Source organism: Hyperolius riggenbachi, chromosome 10 (genome assembly GCF_040937935.1).
Source record: "Hyperolius riggenbachi isolate aHypRig1 chromosome 10, aHypRig1.pri, whole genome shotgun sequence".
In the NCBI taxonomy this organism is placed as follows: Eukaryota; Metazoa; Chordata; class Amphibia; order Anura; family Hyperoliidae; genus Hyperolius; species Hyperolius riggenbachi.
This window is the reverse complement of record NC_090655.1, coordinates 35,130,780-35,150,944: the sequence shown is the minus strand read 5'-3', so window position 1 is coordinate 35,150,944 and position 20,165 is coordinate 35,130,780. Positions and strand designations below refer to the sequence as shown.

The following is a 20,165-nucleotide window of genomic DNA, read 5'->3' as shown; positions in this document are numbered from 1 at the left end:
ACAGCCTCTGGGGGCGCATAGGGGGCCCAAATTTCCCTGCACTGTTTTTGCGCTGTTTCAAGTAAATGTACCACCATGTCACTTCATGTACCCTGTAATAGTATATAAATTCTTTCTTATGTGGCAACATTGTGACTCACAATTGCATATTTGTGTCCCGATAGCTCTTTGACCACGTGGCGGAGTGCCTGGGGGATTTCATGGAGAAGAAGCAGATTAAAGAAAGGAAGCTTCCTGTGGGATTCACCTTTTCCTTCCCATGCCTACAAACCAAACTGGATGAGGTAATGTCCCACAGGCCTTTGTCTAAGTATAACGCCTATCATATTCCTATTCCCTCTGCCCTCCCATTCCTATTCCTAACCTAAAAGAACATAACTAGGCTTATGTATGTCATGTCTGTGAGTCATGACATACTGATCGACGACGTGTGCTGATAAGTTTTCACTTGTCTTATTATCACCAGCATGATCTTAGTGAATTGAGGCCTATAATTGGTGAGATGTTGCCACTTCAGCAGCACAATAGCATTGATATGCTAGATAATTTGAGTTTAGTTAGTCCCATCTTCAGGTACACATTTTCTTGCTTGCTTTATTTGTGTGTGGATGACCCAGAAAAGGAGACACCATAGAATCCAGATATGGTGTAATAGCTTTTGTTGAGTGGTTGGAAATAACTTTGAGATGGATATACTCACAATGTTCTGGTTGCAAGCAATATTAGGCAACCACTGAATGTGCTTCAAGGGAGAAGATGCTTCAGACCTCCCCTTACATGGCCCAGTCAGTGATATTTACTGTTTTGATTGCAGCCTCTGAGTCCAAAGTGGGGAAATAGGTATAGTGTACAGTGTACTACACCTTAAAGCAGCAGGGACATCCATACCATCCCAGGAAAATACAAACACATATATATAAGTGGATAAAAACTTGTTCTGCTTACATAACATATTGTACTGTCCACGGTTTGATTTCAGTGAATTTTATATAATAAATAAAGAGAAAACAGTTTCAGGCATTTTCCAGCTTTACCACCTCTCACTGAAGCCTCCTTATGTCATTTCCTCCCTTACCAGGGGCATAACAATAGACCCTGCAAGGGATGCCTCCGCAGGGGGGCCCAGAAGCCACAGGGGGCCCGTGGGGAGAAAATTTTGAGAGACTGACAGCTAAGGGCACCAAGAGAAAAAAACGTATTCTGCTCTAGCACCATTGTTATATTGACTGCATGTTTCCACCACACAGATAAGGACTCATACACACTCATACACACAATTTTTACACTGTCCCTGCTCCCTAGGGTTCGTAAAAAAACATCTGTCTCTCACTGCTGCAAAGATCTGATGACTGCATGTACAACCTAATAAAGAACGTAATCACATTTTGAAAAAAAAATGTAGACTTTCCCTTTTTCACTCTGAAAGGATTCCTAGATTCTTATCACACAGGCTAAAGACCTTATGGCCTCTGATTACTTTTACAACACAGCAGAGTGGAGATTGATATCTTACTGTTGCTGCTTCATTGAGAGCTTGTTGTCTCATACTGAGTCCAAGATCCCGTAATAAGAGTATCAATCAGTGACATTCTGAATGTTTTGCCAAAGTTACAGTAAATACTATATGTTATGTTCAGCATGTCATTGTTCCTCCATATACCATGTGCTCTCATGTAGTAAAATAATACAGCTGTGTGTGTGTGTATGTACTGGGAGCAGAGCTGCAACGAGGGACTTGTCAGCTGCAAGGGGCTGGAGGAAGCCCCGGGTAAGTAGATCTGGGGGTAGCATAGATTGCCTGATGTTTCCTTTAAGTCTAAGTGTTTTTATCTGCATGGGGAAAACACATTGGTCCTCAGTTTTCCTGTGCATAAAGCGAGGGGGGTGGGGGGCCCCATCCAAAGTTTTGCGGGGGGGGGGGGGCCCATCCAAAGTTTTGCAGGGGGGTCCAGTGTTGTCTAGTTACGCCCCTGGCCCTTACTCTTTTTTTTCTCCAAGGAACTGCACTGTCATATCTAGCTTGTTTGTAAACACTTGTGAGCACAGCATAGATCCTATCTTAGCAGCTTCTGTATTTCCCTTCTCAGCCTGCCACACTGAACGGCCCTCAGCCAATCAGTGAGGAGCAGGAATGTAGGAGGGGAGAAAACAAGCTTCCCTCTCCTCGGCAATGTACCAAATAGAGCCTGGCTGACTGAGATATGATTCATTACAGCAGAAACATTTATTATATTGGAATTATTTTAATGCAGGGTGAGGTTGTAGACTACATAATAAACACAGAGCAGTGGGTAAATAGTATTTGATTTTTTGGCTGACAATCCCACTTTAAGACGCGTACTTGTGTGCACTTACTATCACCTGGCAGAGATTGGGACTCAATTCCTCAGGTGAGAGTTCAGGGCCATGGCTGTGCATTTTAGAGGCTAGCAATGCGTTCTGTTCCTATGGGGAGGTGAGGGGATGAGAGCCAATAAAGCTGTACAGAGGGTGCTGGGTAAGTGGGGAGAACAATTTGCTCGGCTGAGTCAATCCTCTTGGCTGTTCATTGGTTGAGGCACCAAGGGAAGTATAGTCTTTTTCAGTTACCTGGTCAAGACACCCATCACCAACCACTTCCTGCAGCATGGACTGCCAGAGCTACTGGCTGCAGTATTTGTAGATATCTCTGTCTGTGCCTTATGCAGTCTGGACAGCATGATAAGGAGCCAATCAGCCAGGCTGCTCCAGAACACATGATCACATCTTCATGCATGTGGCCAAAGTTGGGCTTTAAGATCCCTCTTTGACATCTGAATTCTGCCTTAAAGAGCCCCTGTAACTTACCTCAGGAGGGGAAAGCCTCTGGATTCTATCGAGGCTTCCCCTGTCCTCCTCCATCCCACGGTGGTCTAGCTGGGCCCCTCCAAAACCACAGCCAAGGATTTGTCAAGCTGTGGCACCTGCAATATTTACCTTCCCCAGCAGGCGACTTGCGTCTGCGCAGTAGAGCAGACCCGACTGTGATCGGCTATTTCTGCCTGATCCCGAGCTGAGAGCTGCTACTGCTCCTGCTCTGGCACCAGAGAGGAAAATATTTACATGGCCGCCATTTGGAGGGGCCCAGTGAGACCACCGTGGGACGGAGGAGGACAGGGAAGAATCGATAGGATCCAGAGGCTCCTCCCTCCCGAGGTAAGTACCCCCAGGGGCCCTTTTTATGTACCTGTTGTTTGATTACCTTTAACGCAGCAATAATGCAGCTTCTTTCATTTTCCCAATAGGGTATTTTGGTTACCTGGACCAAAAGATTCAAAGCCAGCGGTGTGGAAGGGATGGACGTAGTTAAATTGCTAAACAAAGCCATTAAGAAACGAGGGGTAAGTAACACATGATCTCCACTTTTCTAATGTTTTTCTGTAGAGAGCTTTTAAATGATTTGAAACATTTAAAATAATCACAATAAATAGACATCAGGGCCCAAATGCAATACATTTTTTTCCTGAGTTTTTTCCAAAGAGATCATTTTACATCTTCACACAACGGGGAGTGTGTAGGCCTCCCATACCTCCAGGAAATGGGGAGCAGCGCTGACAGCACCCCGAGCATTGCCACCGCTCAGGAGCGCAGCAGCGGCTTCCCGGGTGGGAGAGGAGCAGAGAACTGCAGATAGCCCCCCAGGCTTTGCCAATGGGTCATGCTGGTGGTGCTGTCAGCTCTGCCCCTCATTTCTTGGGGGCATGGGAGTCTGTAATGGGGCACCCCTGTTGAGATGCAAATTATTTTGCGTGGGTTAACTCCTGCATTGCAGTGAGTTAGCTTAGACCCGGCACATTCCGCCAAGCGGATGCAGTATGTATTTGCTGTGCCCTTTTAATGTATCAATAGGCATTTGGGCAGCTAGTATATAAGTCAGGTGATACCGGGTTTGAGCACACACCTCTTTTTGTTTTGAATACAACCCAGGTTAGGTTTGTAATTCCACTTGGTAAAAGATAGTAGATAGCATGGATAATAGTCTTAAACCTGAGACCAGTGCAACACAAGGATTTATACTTACCAAGCAACCAATTATTGGTCGGAGCCATGCTAATGCACTTTGTGCCCTACGGGAGAAAATCGCTTTACAAATGTTATTAGTTGTTGTTTTTGTGTTGTTCAAATATTTACTGGAGATAATATCTATGGTTAGTGTGGCTTAAGCTGCATACAAATACAGTGGTTTACAGAGAGAAGCAGGCTGCGGAGCAGGTCAATTCAGCGCTGCGATCGCCAGTCACCTCATATATGCCTGTGTTAACTTTCAGCAGTCGGGCTCCCAGCTGGTCGTTTGGGTGTCCGATGCAAGCAGTAGCCGATTGGTTCCTACAAAGGCGCCCAAGCTTAAAGGCACTCAGAACTGAACAATTAAAAATATGTTATACATACCTGGGGCTTCCTCCAGCCCCATCCTCTCTGATCGCTCCCACGCTGCCGTCCCCCACTGCCCGCAGCTTCGGGAACCGAGTCCCCGCACTTCTGTCATCACGGCCAGCCTACGCAGGAGAAGTGCGCCCTCTACGGCTGCTGGAAAGATACGCACACAGCGCACTTCTCTGACGTTAAGACTGGCTCCGACTGACAGAAGTGCGGGGACCTGGTTCCCTAATTTGCGGGCAGTGGGGGATGGCAGCGTGGGAGCGATCAGAGAGGATGGGGCTGGAGGAAGCCCCAGGTATGTATAACATCTTTTAGATTGTTCAGCTCTGGTACACTTTTTAAGGTTAGGTATTAGGTGGGGTTTAGGCACCTACAGGGGGCGTTAAGCCCAATCTACATGATACGATTCTTTGTGCGATTCGATTACGATTCTATTTACGATCCGATTAAATCCGACATATCAGATCGGTATTCGATTCAATTCGATTTGCCATTGCAAAACAATGGCAAATCAAATCGAATTCCGATCGGACACGTCGGATTTAATCGGACCGTAAATAGAATCGTAATCGAATCGCACAAAGAATCGTATCGTGTAGCTGTGGCTTTAGGGTTAGGCATTAAATGTGGGGGTTAAGGTTAGGCACTTACAGCGAATTGTTAAAGTTAGGATAGGTGCCGGGTAGAAATTACCAATATTTTACTGTTAGTGGCACCACCTTGCGCCCAACTGATGCGGTGGCGCAGCAATATGTGCTCTCAGTCTGGGCCCTCTGTTCCCATGTGACCATTCTGATCCTTGTGTCTGTGACATCACTGGCATTAATACATCCATTTTAATTTCCAGGTATAAACACCCTCAGTCACTATGTGGTTTTCCTTCTCTAGGACTATGATGCCGATATTATGGCGGTGGTAAATGACACGGTGGGCACAATGATGACCTGTGGATTTGATGACCAGAGATGTGAAGTTGGCATAATCATTGGTAATGAGACATACCGGTTTATGTCAATCATGCTATGGCTGTTGCGCTGAGTCCGCTCATTGTGTTTATCCTCTAAGGTACTGGAACGAATGCCTGCTATATGGAGGAACTGAGGAATATTGATTTAGTGGAAGGAGACGAGGGCAGGATGTGCATTAACACAGAATGGGGAGCATTTGGAGATGACGGATCTCTGGAGGACATCAGAACTGAGTTTGATAGAGAGATTGACAGAGGCTCTCTGAATCCAGGAAAACAACTGTAAGCATTTTCATGTGTCTAGACTCTAGACCATTTCATGCACTTACCATAGAATCAGGCTGACTGTTACACTGCAGGCGTATTGGCGTACTCATTACTAGCATATTGGCGTACTCGTTAGCAGTGCTGCACAGAGGTTTTTCTTCATACCCAAGCAGTAGAGGACATTTATTTCACCTTCTTACTGATTATTATTTTTTGTTACTGTATTTATAGTTCTGTTATCTGTAGTGCTTTACAGAGTACATAGTTATGTTGCCATCCCACAGAGGAGCTCACAATCTAATCACTGCCATTGTCAACGTCTAATGTCCATACCATAGTCCAAAGGTTCCAGTCAAATGAAACATTAGACTCATCGAACCGATGTACCACATGCGTGTATTCGATTTTGAAACAATCAAGAGAAAAAAGATCAAATAAATCATAAAAATTGAGTTGGAAGTAAAAATCGAGAAAAAAATGGTTTAGATTTGATCAGAAAAAAGACACGCTTTTTGCACGCGTCATAGGGAGTAATTCCAAGATGTCCCACAGCAAGCCATTGCGAGTCGACGTGTAAGGATAGTGTTTGCTTTGTATATGTACCTTAAAAGTCAGGAGATTTACCTGTTTCTGACTACTCATGAGCTCTATAATTTGCATTCACAAATTACATCTGTTTCAATGATCACATTTCTGTTCTCTTTTCTACAAATAGATTCTTTCATTTTTACTTTATTTGGTTGAAAGAATTTCATACAACCTACCACTCACTATTCAATTTCTGGTCAAATAAATATGATATTTCTAACCTTCTTGATGATCAATTCTGGGAAAAACTACAATTCCAGTCAAATTTCTTGAAAACAAATAAGTTAGATACTCACCTAAGAGAAGGGAAGGCTCTGGATCCCTTAGACTAGAGCCTTCCCTTTCCTCTCTGTGTCCCCTCGTTCCACCACCAGGCCCTGTTCAGATCTCCCATAGCTGTCTCTTTTGGTCTCCATGAACTTCCGAAGACGAGCGACTCCGTACTGCACATGCACGAGTCCACACATTTGCATGTACTCAGTCTCTTAAAGTGCTCAGAGACCTGAGTACTTCTGTGGCCTTTCAAGGAGACCCAAAGGTCTCCTCAGTATTAAAGTCAGAGGCTGGAACGGGGGCCCAGCAGTGAAACGAGGGGTCGCAGAGAGGAACAGGAAGTCCCTAAGGGATTCAGAGCCTTCCCTCCTCTTAGGTGAATTTTTAACTTTTTTAGGGGGGACGTTACAGTTATCCTTTAAGGCCAGTTTAGGGCGAGCTAATCTACTTATCAATATGATTTTGGGAGAAACACAAAGAGAACATAAAAACTCCATGCTAATTGCCCCTGCTCTGCAAGGTGAAAGTATTATGCGCCACACCATTGTGCCTCTTCTCTAGACACAGAGGGAGGATATTTCAGTGCTTATGATACCATGAAGAAGTTGTTTACTGGAAATACTTTTCAGTTGATGGTTTCCACTGTTGGTTGCACAAATGAAAGCTGGTTACAGGCTCATTGCTGTAGACAATGTCATTTGTGGTTCAGCAATGGTCACCATACACCCATAGTCCGATTTTCATGCTTGATGACAAAATATGACCGATTAGAACTCTTGTACATCACTGATTTCAGTGTATTTATTGATGTTCTTTATCCTTTTTCCTGCAGGTTTGAGAAGATGGTGTGTGGCATGTACATGGGAGAATTGGTGAGACTTATACTGGTCAAAATGGCCAAAGAAGGCCTTCTCTTCGAAGGAAGGATCACCCCAGAACTCCTAACCAGAGGAAAGTTTGAGACTAAGCATGTCTCCGCCATTGAAAAGTAAGTTGTCTCAATTAAATGGTCAAATGGTCTTTCAGAAAATATCAATATGGCCACACTTTCTGTATTGGGATGTCAAAGATTGGTGTTAAATACTTTGATTCTACTACTCCTATTAACAACTGATGGCCAGAAGAACTGCAAGCTGACATCAGCCATCTGCATTCATTGATGTTGGACGTGTATTGACAGCTGCAACTGTTACCACTAGAAATAGTTACAGTTATTTGGGTTGAAAAAAGACAAACGACGGTTGAGTTCAACCTGAAATAAATGTACAACACTAGCCTGCACCCTCACATATCTCAGTTCCTCCTCCAGCGTAAGGCAAAATAAACCTTACAAGGCTTGGAGGACCATTAACCCTTAAAGGGAAAACGAAATCCTTCCTGACTCCAGATGACAATGAAATAAAATCCTTGGATCTACACCACCAGGAATGACCTAATAATTATAGTCATGGATGTCTTTCAAAGCAAGGAAAGCATCTAAGCCCCCTGAAATGCAGATATAGAAATGGGGATCATGGGAAGTGTAGTCCTGTGTGTAACAGAGAGCTGGTTGAGAATGCAGCACTTCCTGTTTCCTGTTTGGATATTGCAGTGGGACATGTCTGTATCTATCTATGCAGGGCAGTTTCTAGGCTAAATTTCAATCAGGGCAAGGGTGTAAAAATTGCCCCCCTCATGGAGCCAGGCATAGGTGCCCGCAGTACAGGTTAGCTACATAGGTGCCTCCAGTATAGGGTAGTCTGTATAGTTGCCACCAGTATAGGTTAGATAGGTAGGTGCCCCCTGTATAGGTTAGATAGGTAGGTGCCTGCAGTATAGGTTAGCTACATAGGTGCCTCCAGTATAGGGTAGCCTGTATAGTTACCATCAGTATGGGTTAGATAGGTAGGTTCCCGCAGTATAGTTTAGATAGGTAGGTTCCCGCAGTATAGGTTAGTTAGGCAGGTTCCTGCAGTATAGGTTAGTTAGGTAGGTTCCCGCAGTATAGGTTAGTTAGGTAGGTTCCCGCAGTATAGGTTAGTTAGGTAGGTTCCAGCAGTATAGGTTAGTTAGGCAGGTTCCAGCAGTATAGGTTAGTTAGGTAGGTTCCCACAGTATAGGTTAGTTAGGTAGGTTCCAGCAGTATAGATTAGTTAGGTAGGTTCCCGCAGTTTAGGTTATTTAGGTAGGTTCTTGCGGTTTAGGTTAGATAGGTAGGTTCCCGCAGTTTAGGTTAGTTAAGTAGGTTCCCGCAGTTTAGGCTAGATAGGTAGGTTCCCGCAGTTTAGGTTAGTTAGGTAGGTTCCTGCAGTTTAGATTAGATAGGCAGGATCCCGCAGTATAGGTTAGTTAGGTAGGTACCCACAGTTTAGGCTAGATAGGTAGGTTCCCGAAGTTTAGGTTAGTTATGTAGGTTTCCGCAGTTTAGGTTAGTTAGGTAGGTTCCTGCAGTTTAGGCTAGATAGGTAGGTTCCCGCAGTTTAGGTTAGTTAGGTAGGTTTCCGCAGTTTAGGTTAAATAGGCGGGGGGAGCGGACATAATAGTTACATCTCAACTTGTTCCGCCGAATCCGTGCAGCTTCAATGTCCTTCCTTTCCCGGCATCTGTCTCATTGGTAACAACGCTCCCTGTGATGACATGCGGTACATCATCATAGGGGGCGCTGTTACCATGCAACGGACGCTGGGAGAGGAAAGACATTGAAGCTGCGGGGAAACGGCTGAAGAAGGTGAGATATAACTATTATGTTTGCTCCCCCCGCTGCTGCGCCCCCCCCCCCCCCCCTCCTGCCTCACAATCAAGCGCCCCGGGCGATTGCACATATCGCACGCCCATAGAAACGGGGCTGTATCTATGTACAGTAGATTCTCAGTTATTCCGGAACTCAACTAACCAGCAGTCACAAGAAACTAGCACAAATTTCTGGCTGTAGTCACAGTGGTGAAGGCCAACTTCTTAGGCTGTTTGTGGGCTCTGCTGTGCTTAAAGATTGAGTTCCATGGCTCCCTCAAGGTGAATATACTTTCAATTACTATATTTTAACATTTAACACAGTGTTCCTGGCTTGTATATGGAGTATAGTACTGTATTTTCTTGGACCATTTTTAACATGGAGACTCAAGCAACCATCGTTGATTCTCAAGCCAATTCCCATCCTTGCCGGATAGCCAAGACTCTACTGTATCCATGGAACTACCAACATTAGAGTTGATGATATTTTCTAGTTCTGTGTTCGTAAAATGTTTTCTTTATTATTATTTTCAGGAGTAAAGATGGTTTAAGCAAGGCCAAAGATATACTGACCCGCCTGGGGGTGGAGCCTGCCCATGAAGATTGTATTGCTGTACAACATGTATGTACCATTGTGTCCTTCCGATCTGCCAACCTGATAGCTGCTACTCTGGGTGGCATCCTCACTCGTCTCCGGGAGAACAAAGGGATCCCCAGGCTGCGTACTACTGTGGGCATTGACGGGTCGCTATACAAGATGCATCCACAGTGAGTGCTAATCTGTACTTTACTTATCACCTATAGGGATACCCAATTCCTTATGACATTCTGAAAAGCCAATTCACAGTTTGAAATTCTGTTATCCTACCTGAGGGCTCTTTTACACAATGCATTGGTATGCACTAGTACGCCTTGCATTAGCTGTGCATTTTGAAAAAGCTTCAGTTTTTCAGCGTAGAGTGTGAAAGAGCCATAGGGAAACATGGACATTGCCTTGCACATCAGTTGTCTTTTCAGCTACCACTGACAGCAACTGATTAAGTGTAAAAGGGCCGTGATGTTCAATTTCTGCTGGAATTCTGTGCAAAAAGAGGTTCAATTAATTTTCATGAATTTTTTGCTTGTACCTTTTCCAAAATGTGGGTCTATTATACATTTTGAATATAGTAAAAGTTTCAACCACAAATGATGTCAAAAATACATTTAGTTTAATCTTCCCTTTCTGCTAGGCCACGATTTCCCAACTCTTTAGCTTTTTGGCAGAAAACATTCAATATGGACAGCAGAGAATAAAGCCAGCGCTCACCACATGGGCTGCATTTGAATGACTTATCACCTCATGTGCACCACTTATACAGCTCAAATACACACACAGCAATCAGACAGATGCAAAACATATGCATAACTAAATACTTACCATGCAAACAGGAAAGCACAATGGGAGCTGCTAGCCTGGTAGTTACAAAATTATGAAAACAAATACGGGTGAGCGCTGTCTTTATTCTCTGCTGTCCATATTGAATGTAAGTTTCACATTTTTGCTTAGCTGCTGCCAGGGTAAGGACATATGCTTTTAACTTAAGTCAAATATTGTAGGACATCTGTTCCAGAGAATTACCTCAACGTTGGTGCAGATGTCCAGTAAATTGTATTTTGCATGCAAACTATAATGGAAGCTAAACTTTCTCCATAAGCCAGTATTGCATTGTTTGGATGCGGGGCGTGCATTTTTAGTCCAGGAGGGGCGGTGTACGCCACAGCGATTAACCATTCAACTGTAGTATTAGGTCAGGGATGCACAGCCTTCTACCCGTATTTCTTTCCATAGATTTGTAACTACCAGGCTAGCAGCTCCCATTGTGCTTTCCTGTTTGCATGGTAAGTATTTAGTTATGCATATGTTTTGCATCTGTTTGATTGCTGAGTGTGTATTTGAGCTGTATAAGTGGTGCACATAAGGTGATAAGTCATTCAAATGCAGCCCATGTGGTGAGCGCTGGCTTTATTCTCTGCAGTGTAATGTACAGCCTGCCTCAGACCAGTGCTGTCCAACTTCACGCAGGGGGTGTGCCTAGCACCAGATTTTTTGGTTGGAGGGGGCAAAGCATCAATGTCCTGGCTTCAAGGGTGGAGCCAAGTGCAAACAAAAGGTGGGCCTGCCAGAAGAGGGAGCCTGACACAAAAATTAAGCCAGGCTAGTGAGTGCGGCCCGGGGGCCACGTCTGTCCCGCGGGCCGCCAGTTAGTCAGCCCTACTTTAGAGGAATCTCTAAATCCAGTTATATTAGCCTGCAGTGGCCACATTATTATTATTTAGTATGTATATACAGTGGAGGAAATAATTATTTGACCCCTCACTGATTTTGTAAGTTTGTCTAATGACAAAGAAATGAAAAGTCTCAGAACAGTTTCATTTCAATGGTAGGTTTATTTTAACAGTGGCAGATAGCACATCAAAAGGAAAATCGAAAAAATAACCTTAAATAAAAGATAGCAACTGATTTGCATTTCATTGAGTGAAATAAGTTTTTGAACCCCTACCAACCATTAAGAGTTCTGGCTCCCACAGAGTGGTTAGACACTTCTACTCAATTAGTCACCCTCATTAAGGACACCTGTCTTAACTAGTCACCTGTATAAAAGACACCTGTGCACAGAATCAATCAATCAAGCAGACTCCAAACTCTCCAACATGGGACAGACCAAAGATCTGTCCAAGGATGTCAGAGACAAAATTGTAGACCTGCTCAAGGCTGGAATGGGCTACAAAACCATTAGCAAGAAGCTGGGAGAGAAGGTGGCAACTGTTGGTGCGATTGTTCGAAAATGGAAGGAGCACAAAATGACCCTCAAGCGACCTCGCTCTGGGGCCCCACGCAAGATCTCACCTCGTGGGGTGTCAATGGTTCTGAGAAAGGTGAAAAAGCATCCTAGAACTACACGGGAGGAGTTAGTGAATGACCTCAAATTAGCAGGGACCACAGTCACCAAGAAAACCATTGGAAACACATTACACCGCAATGGATTAAAATCCTGCAGGGCTTGCAAGGTCCCCCTGCTCAAGAAGGCACATGTGCAGGCCCGTCTGAAGTTTGCCAATGAACACCTGAATGATTCTGTGAGTGACTGGGAGAAGGTGCTGTGGTCTGATGAGACCAAAATAGAGCTCTTTGGCATTAACTCAACTCGCTGTGTTTGGAGGAAGAAAAATGCTGCCTATGACCTCCAAAACACCGTCCCCACCGTCAAGCATGGGGGTGGAAACATTTTGCTTTGGGGGTGTTTTTCTGCTAAGGGCACAGGACAACTTAATCGCATTAACGGGAAAATGGACGGAGCCATGTATTGTGAAATCCTGAACGACAACCTCCTTCCCTCTGCCAGGAAACTGAAAATGGGTCGTGGATGGGTGTTCCAGCACGACAATGACCCAAAACATACAGCAAAGGCAACAAAGGAGTGGCTCAAGAAGAAGCACATTAAGGTCATGGAGTGGCCTAGTCAGTCTCCGGACCTTAATCCAATAGAAAACCTATGGAGGGAGCTCAAGCTCAGAGTTGCACAGAGACAGCCTCGAAACCTTAGGGATTTAGAGATGATCTGCAAAGAGGAGTGTACCAACATTCCTCCTAAAATGTGTGCAAACTTGGTCATCAATTACAAGAAACGTTTGACCTCTGTGCTTGCAAACAAGGGTTTTTCCACTAAGTATTAAGTCTTTTATTGTTAGAGGGTTCAAAAACTTATTTCACTCAATGAAATGCAAATCAGTTGCTATCTTTTATTTAAGGTTAGTTTTTCGATTTTCCTTTTGATGTGCTATCTGTCACTGTTAAAATAAACCTACCATTGAAATGATACTGTTCTGAGACTTTTCATTTCTTTGTCATTGGACAAACTTACAAAATCAGTGAAGGGTCAAATAATTATTTCCTCCACTGTACCACTGATATATTCCACAGCGTTTTACAGAGTATATACAGTTTTGTTACTAACTTTCCCTCAGAGAGACTCACAATCTAATCCCTACCATAGTCATATGTCCATTGTAGTCTAGGGGAAGATTAGGGGGAATCCAGTCGACTTACCTGTATGTTTTGGGGATATGGGAGTGGCTGGAGGTAACCCACACAGACATGGGGATAACAATCAAACTCCATGCAGGTGGTGCCTTGGCTGGGATTCGAAACGGGGACCCAATGCTGCAAGGCTGCTATCCACTACGTCACCGTGCCTCCACATCTCTGTATTTGGACATACAACCTGTTTACTTCCCCTTGTTTTCATAATTTTAAGGATATATACACATGACAAGACACAGAACATTTATATCGCACTTTTCTCCTGGCGGACTCAAAGCGCCAGAGCTGCAGCCACTAGGGCGCGCTCTATAGGCAGTAGCAGTGTTAGGGAGACTTACCCAAGGTCTCCTGCTGAATAGGTGCTGGCTTACTGAACAAAAAGAGCTGGGATTTGAACCCAGTTCTCCTGTGTCAGAGGCAGAACCCTAAGACTAGATTCACAGTGGTCAGTTGCATATCTCACGCATTATGACTGTGAACTACAATGGAGACTGGCCATAGACTGTAATACAAAGCCTGCATGCAGCGAGTTAGAATAATGCGATACGTTACTGTGAATAGGCCCATAGAATTATATGGGCAGTGAGCTGGCATGCAGAATTATTCTGCAACGCAACTGACCACTGTGAACAGGGCCTTAACTACTTTGGCCTTTTGGACGTATAATATACGTCCAAAAGGCCGCATGTGCGCTCCCACGGCCGATCGCGCGCGTGCACGCGCACTCCCGGCCCACGGTTTGATAGTCAGGGAATCAGCGATCGGGATCCCTTTCCCCGGCTGAAAAAGTGACGACTTCTCTCGGAAGCCTCGCTTTTTCTGCCTCCTACGTCCCTCTAAGTGTACATGTTACGCTTAGAGTGACGTAATGTAAACAAACTCATGGCTGCCATCTTGTGGCAAAATAGTAAACCTACATCCACATTTAATAAAAAAAAAATAAAAAAATATTTACATTAAAAAAATTACTATTTACATCCCACCCACCCACCCAAAAATACCCAAATAAAATGTTTAATAAGAAAAAAAACAAACAAAAAAAACATTACAATAAAAAAACGTAAATATTTACCTAAGGGTCTAAACTTTTTAAATATCCATGTAAAAATGAAATATTTCAAATTTTTTTTTTTATTATAAGCTTGTAAATAGTGATGGATGCAAAAATGGAAAAAATGCACTTTTATTTCCAAATAAAATATTGTCGCCATACATTGTGATAGGGACATAATTTAAACGGTGTAATACCCGGGACTATTAGCCAAATATAATATGTGGGTTTTAATTATGGAGGCATATATTATTTTAAAACTATAATGGCTGAAAACTGAGAAATAATGATTTTTTCCCCATTTTTTTCTTATTCTTCCTGTTAAAATGCATTTACAGTAAAGTAGCTCTTAGCAAAATGTACCACCCAAAGAAAGCCTAATTGGTGGCGGAAAAAACAAGATATAGATCAGTTCATTGTGATAAGTAGTGATAAAGTTATAGGCTAATGAATGGAAGGAGAAAATTGCTCAGATGCATAAAGTGAAACACGACTGAGGGCTGAAGTGGTTAACCAGTACACTATCCAGCCACTAAACACACAAACACACACACAGAGTAGGAGGTGCAGTTTAGCAATCTGATGCACTTTGGAGATCTCTTACCTTTACTTTTCTTTATTTTGTGTGTTGTTCAGGTACTCTCGACGCCTTCATAAAACTGTGAGACGCTTGGTCCCGGACTGTGATGTGCGATTCTTGCTGTCAGAGAGTGGTAGCGGTAAGGGTGCTGCTATGGTGACAGCAGTGGCTTACCGCCTTGCAGAGCAGAGGCGGCACATTGACCAGACGCTGGAGGAGTTCGCCCTCAGTCACGAGCAGCTATTGGAGGTGAAGAGGAGGATGCGGGTTGAGATGGAGTGCGGACTAAAGAAGAGAACTCATGAGACTGCTAAAGTGAAAATGTTGCCAACCTTTGTTCGCAGTACACCAGATGGCACAGGTACTAATAGTGCATGGCACTCCATCAATACAATATACGCAAAGCAAATCTGTAGTGACCAAAAAAAAGTCACATACTCACTTATGGAAGGCTCTGGATCTTATCAGAGTCGGGACAAGGTCCTCCAGCACCCAAGGCTGAGACACCAAAGTGCGCCCCTCCATCCCTCTCACTCCAGCTGTCACACACTGATTGCTATTAGACTAAGAGGCACCCCAGGGCCCCCAACACCTAATCTCGAGTTATCTGCCTTGCAGTCAATGCCATGTATCCCCTTTTCTTATCTCTCTCTGCTGCAAACACAATAGGGGAATGATAGCTGAGTGAGTTGTGTGCCCCCTCCTACACTGTGCAGGCTGGCGGCCTCTGCCTCGGCCTGGATCTTATAGAGCTATACCAGTCCTCTGGTGTCACTGTGACCTGCTGCGCTGCAGTGACATGAGTCACGCAGAGATGTGTGCAGCCATAGTGACCGGGTCGTCCTCCGGGAATGGTGTCCACATGCACAGATGGCACATACCTAAGGCCGCCCCTGCACGGTGTCCTGGTTCCCCATTTGAATCTGCCACCTCCGGGGATCCTCTTCCATTTTCAGAAGCACTTGCGTCCCGAGTGCTTCTGAAGACAGGTGGCTCCATACTGTCCATGCTTAGTACAGAGCTGTGCGTCTTCTGAAGCACTCAGGGTGAGGAGTTCTTCCGAGGATCCCCGAAGGCATATTCAACCAGTTGATCTAATATGTGTAAAGTGGATGACAACGCTGGAAGGAGGGGACCAAGTGAGGACAGGGAATGCTCCATAAGATCCAGAGCCTTCCGTTTACATAGGTGACTATGTGACTAAATAAAGTCAGCTTCTTAGAATACAGGGAGTGCAGAATTATTAGTTGTATTTTTGAGGAATAATTTTATTATTGAACAACAACCATGTTCTCAATGAACCCAAAAAACTCATTAACCACCTTAGCGGTATGGACGAGCTCAGCTCGTCCATTACCGCCAGAGGGTGCCGCTCAGGCCCTGCTGGGCCGATTCTTACCAAATAAAAAGCAGCACACGCAGCCGGCACTTTGCCAGCCGCGTGTGCTGCCTGATCGCCGCCGCTCTGCGGCGATCCGCCGCGAGCAGCGGCGAAAGAGGGTCCCCCCAGCCGCCTGAGCCCTGCGCAGCCGGAACAAATAGTTCCGGCCAGCGCTAAGGGCTGGATCGGAGGCGGCAGACGTCAGGACGTCGGCTGACGTCCATGACGTCACTCCGCTCGTCGCCATGGCGACGAAGTAAGCATAACACGGAAGGCCGCTCATTGCGGCCTTCCGTGTTACTTTTGGCCGCCGGAGGCGATCAGAAGAACGCCTCCGGAGCGCCATCTAGTGGGCTTTCATGCAGCCAACTTTCAGTTGGCTGCATGAAATAGTTTTTTTTTAATTGAAAAAAAACCCTCCCGCAGCCGCCCTGGCGATCTTAATAGAACGCCAGGGTGGTTAATATCAAAGCTGAATATTTTTGAAAGTAGTTTTTAGTTTTAGATATTTTAGGGGGATATCTGTGTGTGCTGGTGACTATTACTGTGCATAATTATTAGGCAACTTAACAAAAAACAAATATATACCCATTTCAATTATTTATTTTTACCAGTGAAACCAATATAACATCTCAACATTCACAAATATACATTTCTGACATTCAAAAACAAAACAAAAACAAATCAGTGACCAATATAGCCACATGTCTTTGCAAGGACACTCAAAATTCTGTCAGTGTTTTGATCTGTTCACCATCAACATGCGTGCAGCAGCAACCACAGCCTCCCAGACACTGTTCAGAGAGGTGTACTGTTTTCCCTCCTTGTAAATCTCACATTTTATGATGGACCACAGGTTCTCAATGGGGTTCAGATCAGGTGAACAAGGAGGCCATGTCATTAGTTTTTCTTCTTTTATACCCTTTCTTGCCAGCCATTGTCCTGTATGAAAATCATGTTTTTCTTGAAGGATGCAGACTTTTTCCTGTACCATTGCTTGAAGAAGGTGTCTTCCAGAAACTGGCAGTAGGACTGGGAGTTGAGCTTGACTCCATCCTCAACCCGAAAGGGCCCCACAAGCTCCTCTTTGATGATACCAGCCCAAACCAGTACTCCACCTCCACCTTGCTGGCGTCTGAGTCGGACTGGAGCTCTCTGCCCTTTACCAATCCAGCCACGGGCCCATCCATCTGGCCCATCAAGACTCACTCTCCTTTCATCAGTCCATAAAACCTTAGAAAAATCAGTCTTGAGATATTTCTTGGCCCAGTCTTGACTCTATTTTGGCAGCGGCACTGAGCAACTGCCGTTCACTAAGTGCTTTTGAAAGTAAAGAAAATCTTGAGAACACCCCATGAGGAGATGGGATAGTCTGAAACCTTTCAGTTCTGTCAGATTTCTACTACCTACTGTAAATGACTGCAGCATCAGAGAAAATAAATTGATAGCACATTTTACTCTGGGAGAAACGTACTTCTTATTTATGCGTTTTCATGTATTTTAGATTTTAACATTTTTTCATGGTAGTGGGCATTTAAAATTTTAACTCACTTTAAAATGTTAATAATAGTCAGTAAGAAATAGCATGCCTTTAGCCTGGCCACCACAGCCCAGACAAGTGTGAAATTCAGTGCTAAAAGCAAAGTCCTCACTCCCCTAGAGGAGTGACATCCACAGAAGTATATCACATGACCAAAGGAGGTAGGGAGGGTGGGTAACCTGCTGAGAAGAGCTTCACTTGGCACTAGAGGGCTCTGCTGACAGCCTTACATATCTTGAGTTCCCATCCACAGAGCTGGCACGAGGTCTGCAACATACAGAACTACACTACAACAGCTAGTAAAGATAGAACAGTGACCAAATTCATCCAGGCTATAATATCCTGCTGTCCAATCCCCTCTCTCAGAAGAAAAGCAGGAGGGGGAATATGAACTTCCCCTGCTTTAGCTGACACCATTCTATGCGTGGCATTGCTATACTTTCCTGCCATGTATCTTATTTGGACCACATAGCCATTTAGAAGCCAGAGTTAAAGGGAACCTTAACCCATTCGCGTTCCGTCGTTTTCACTTGAGAAATGTTCACCTCCCATTCATTAGCCTATAACTTTATCACTACTTATCACAATGAACTGATCTATATCTTGTTTTTTCCGCCACCAATTAGGCTTTCTTTGGGGGGTACATTTTGCTAAGAGCCACTTCACTGTAAATGCATTTTAACAGGAAGAATAAGAAAAAAATGGAAAAAAATCATTATTTCTCAGTTTTCAGCCATTATAGTTTTAAAATAATACATGCCTCCATAATTAAAACTCACGTATTGTATTCGCCCATATGTCCCGGTTATTACACCGTTAAAATTATGTCCCTATCACAATGTATGGCGACAATATTTTATTTGGAAATAAAGGTGCATTTTTTCCGTTTTGCATCTATCACTATTTACAAGTTTAAAATAAAAAAAATATAGAAATATTTCATCTTTACATTGATATTTAAAAAGTTTAGACCCTTAGGTAAATATTTACATGTTTTTTTTTTATTGTAATGGTTTTTTTTTTTTTTTATATTAAACATTTTATTTGGGTATTTTTGGGAGGGTGGGATGTAAAGTATAGTTTTATAATGTAATTGTGTGTTATTTTTAATTTTTTTTTTTTTTTTAGTTGTAGTTTTACTTTTTGGCCACAAGATGGCGGCCATGAGTTTGTTTACATGACGTCACTCTAAGCGTAACACACGCTTAGAGTGACTCATCGGGGAGGGAACGGCCAGAAAAAGCACAGCTTCCGAGAGAAGCTGTTGCTTTTTCAGCGGGGGAGAGGAATCAGTGATCGGGCACCATAGCCCGATACATTGATTCTGCGGCTACCGAATCCGCGGCCGGGAGTGCGCGTGCACGCGCGCGATCGGCCGCGGGAGCGCGCGGTAGCGCGCATGGTTCCTGGACGTAGTTTCTACGTCCAGGAACCAAAATAGGTTAACTGAGAGGGATATGGATGTTTCCTCTTAAACAATACCAGTTGCCTGGCAGTCCTGCTAATCGCTTTGGCTGCAGTAGTGGCTGAATCACACACCTGAAACAAGCATGCAGCTAATCCAGTCTGACTTCAGTCAGAGCACCTGATGTGCATGCTTGTTGGGGGGCCGTGCCTAAAAGTATTAGAAACACAGGATCAGCAGTAGAGTCGGGCAACTGGTATTATTTTAAAAGGAAAATTCCATATCCTTCTCAGTTTAGGTTCCCTTTAAGCTTCTCATTTTTAATGTAGGTTATAGTTAATGCAAATTAATTGGCTATGCAAAACATTTTGTGCAATTCACGTCTGTTTATGTACAGAATTGTTAGGCAAGAGGGTAGTAAAAGGCAAGGCAAAAGGTCAAATACACAATAAATGTTTTTCCTGAGCTAAGTGTGAATCCCCGGGGTCCTGCCGGTTCAAGCACACACGGATCTAACTAAGGTCTGAAGCCTCCATTGCGTAGTGTTTAGCTACGACTGACAATGCAAGACTGTCAGCACAGGGCTTAAGAAGCCCGAGACGGCAGGAGAGCCACGCCCCCAACCACCCCGCAATCAGGAGCTGGAGATGCAGCCCTTTGTGTCAGCTGACCGGCTGTCAGCTGACACGCTTCCTGAGGCCATAAAAGGTGCGACGCACACAGCGTGTGCATCCACCATCTAACTGCCGCTAAGATGAGCTGTCGATGTCATCGTCGACAGCGTGCTCAGGCGACCCGGAAGACGCGGCTGCGCCATTGACCGCTGCAGCGGAGGTAAGCTCCGTGAGATAGGAATTTTGGGTTTTCATGAGCTGTATGCCAAAATCATCAATATTAAAACAATAAAAGGCTTGAACTACTTCAG

The 20,165-nt window shown here is 44.2% G+C and overlaps 1 protein-coding gene across 1 annotated transcript in view; it reads left to right on the top strand.

The window, feature by feature from the left end:
- Positions 1 to 20,165, top strand: part of LOC137534143 (hexokinase-1) — a 128,435-nt gene that overhangs the window by 78,203 nt on the left and 30,067 nt on the right. Inside the window, exons 4-10 of the mRNA XM_068255524.1 lie at positions 165 to 284; positions 3,264 to 3,359; positions 5,287 to 5,386; positions 5,464 to 5,647; positions 7,326 to 7,481; positions 9,737 to 9,970; positions 14,971 to 15,275. Of these exons, the coding sequence (XP_068111625.1) occupies positions 165 to 284; positions 3,264 to 3,359; positions 5,287 to 5,386; positions 5,464 to 5,647; positions 7,326 to 7,481; positions 9,737 to 9,970; positions 14,971 to 15,275 (1,195 nt within the window). The remainder of the gene's footprint in view (positions 1 to 164; positions 285 to 3,263; positions 3,360 to 5,286; positions 5,387 to 5,463; positions 5,648 to 7,325; positions 7,482 to 9,736; positions 9,971 to 14,970; positions 15,276 to 20,165) is intronic.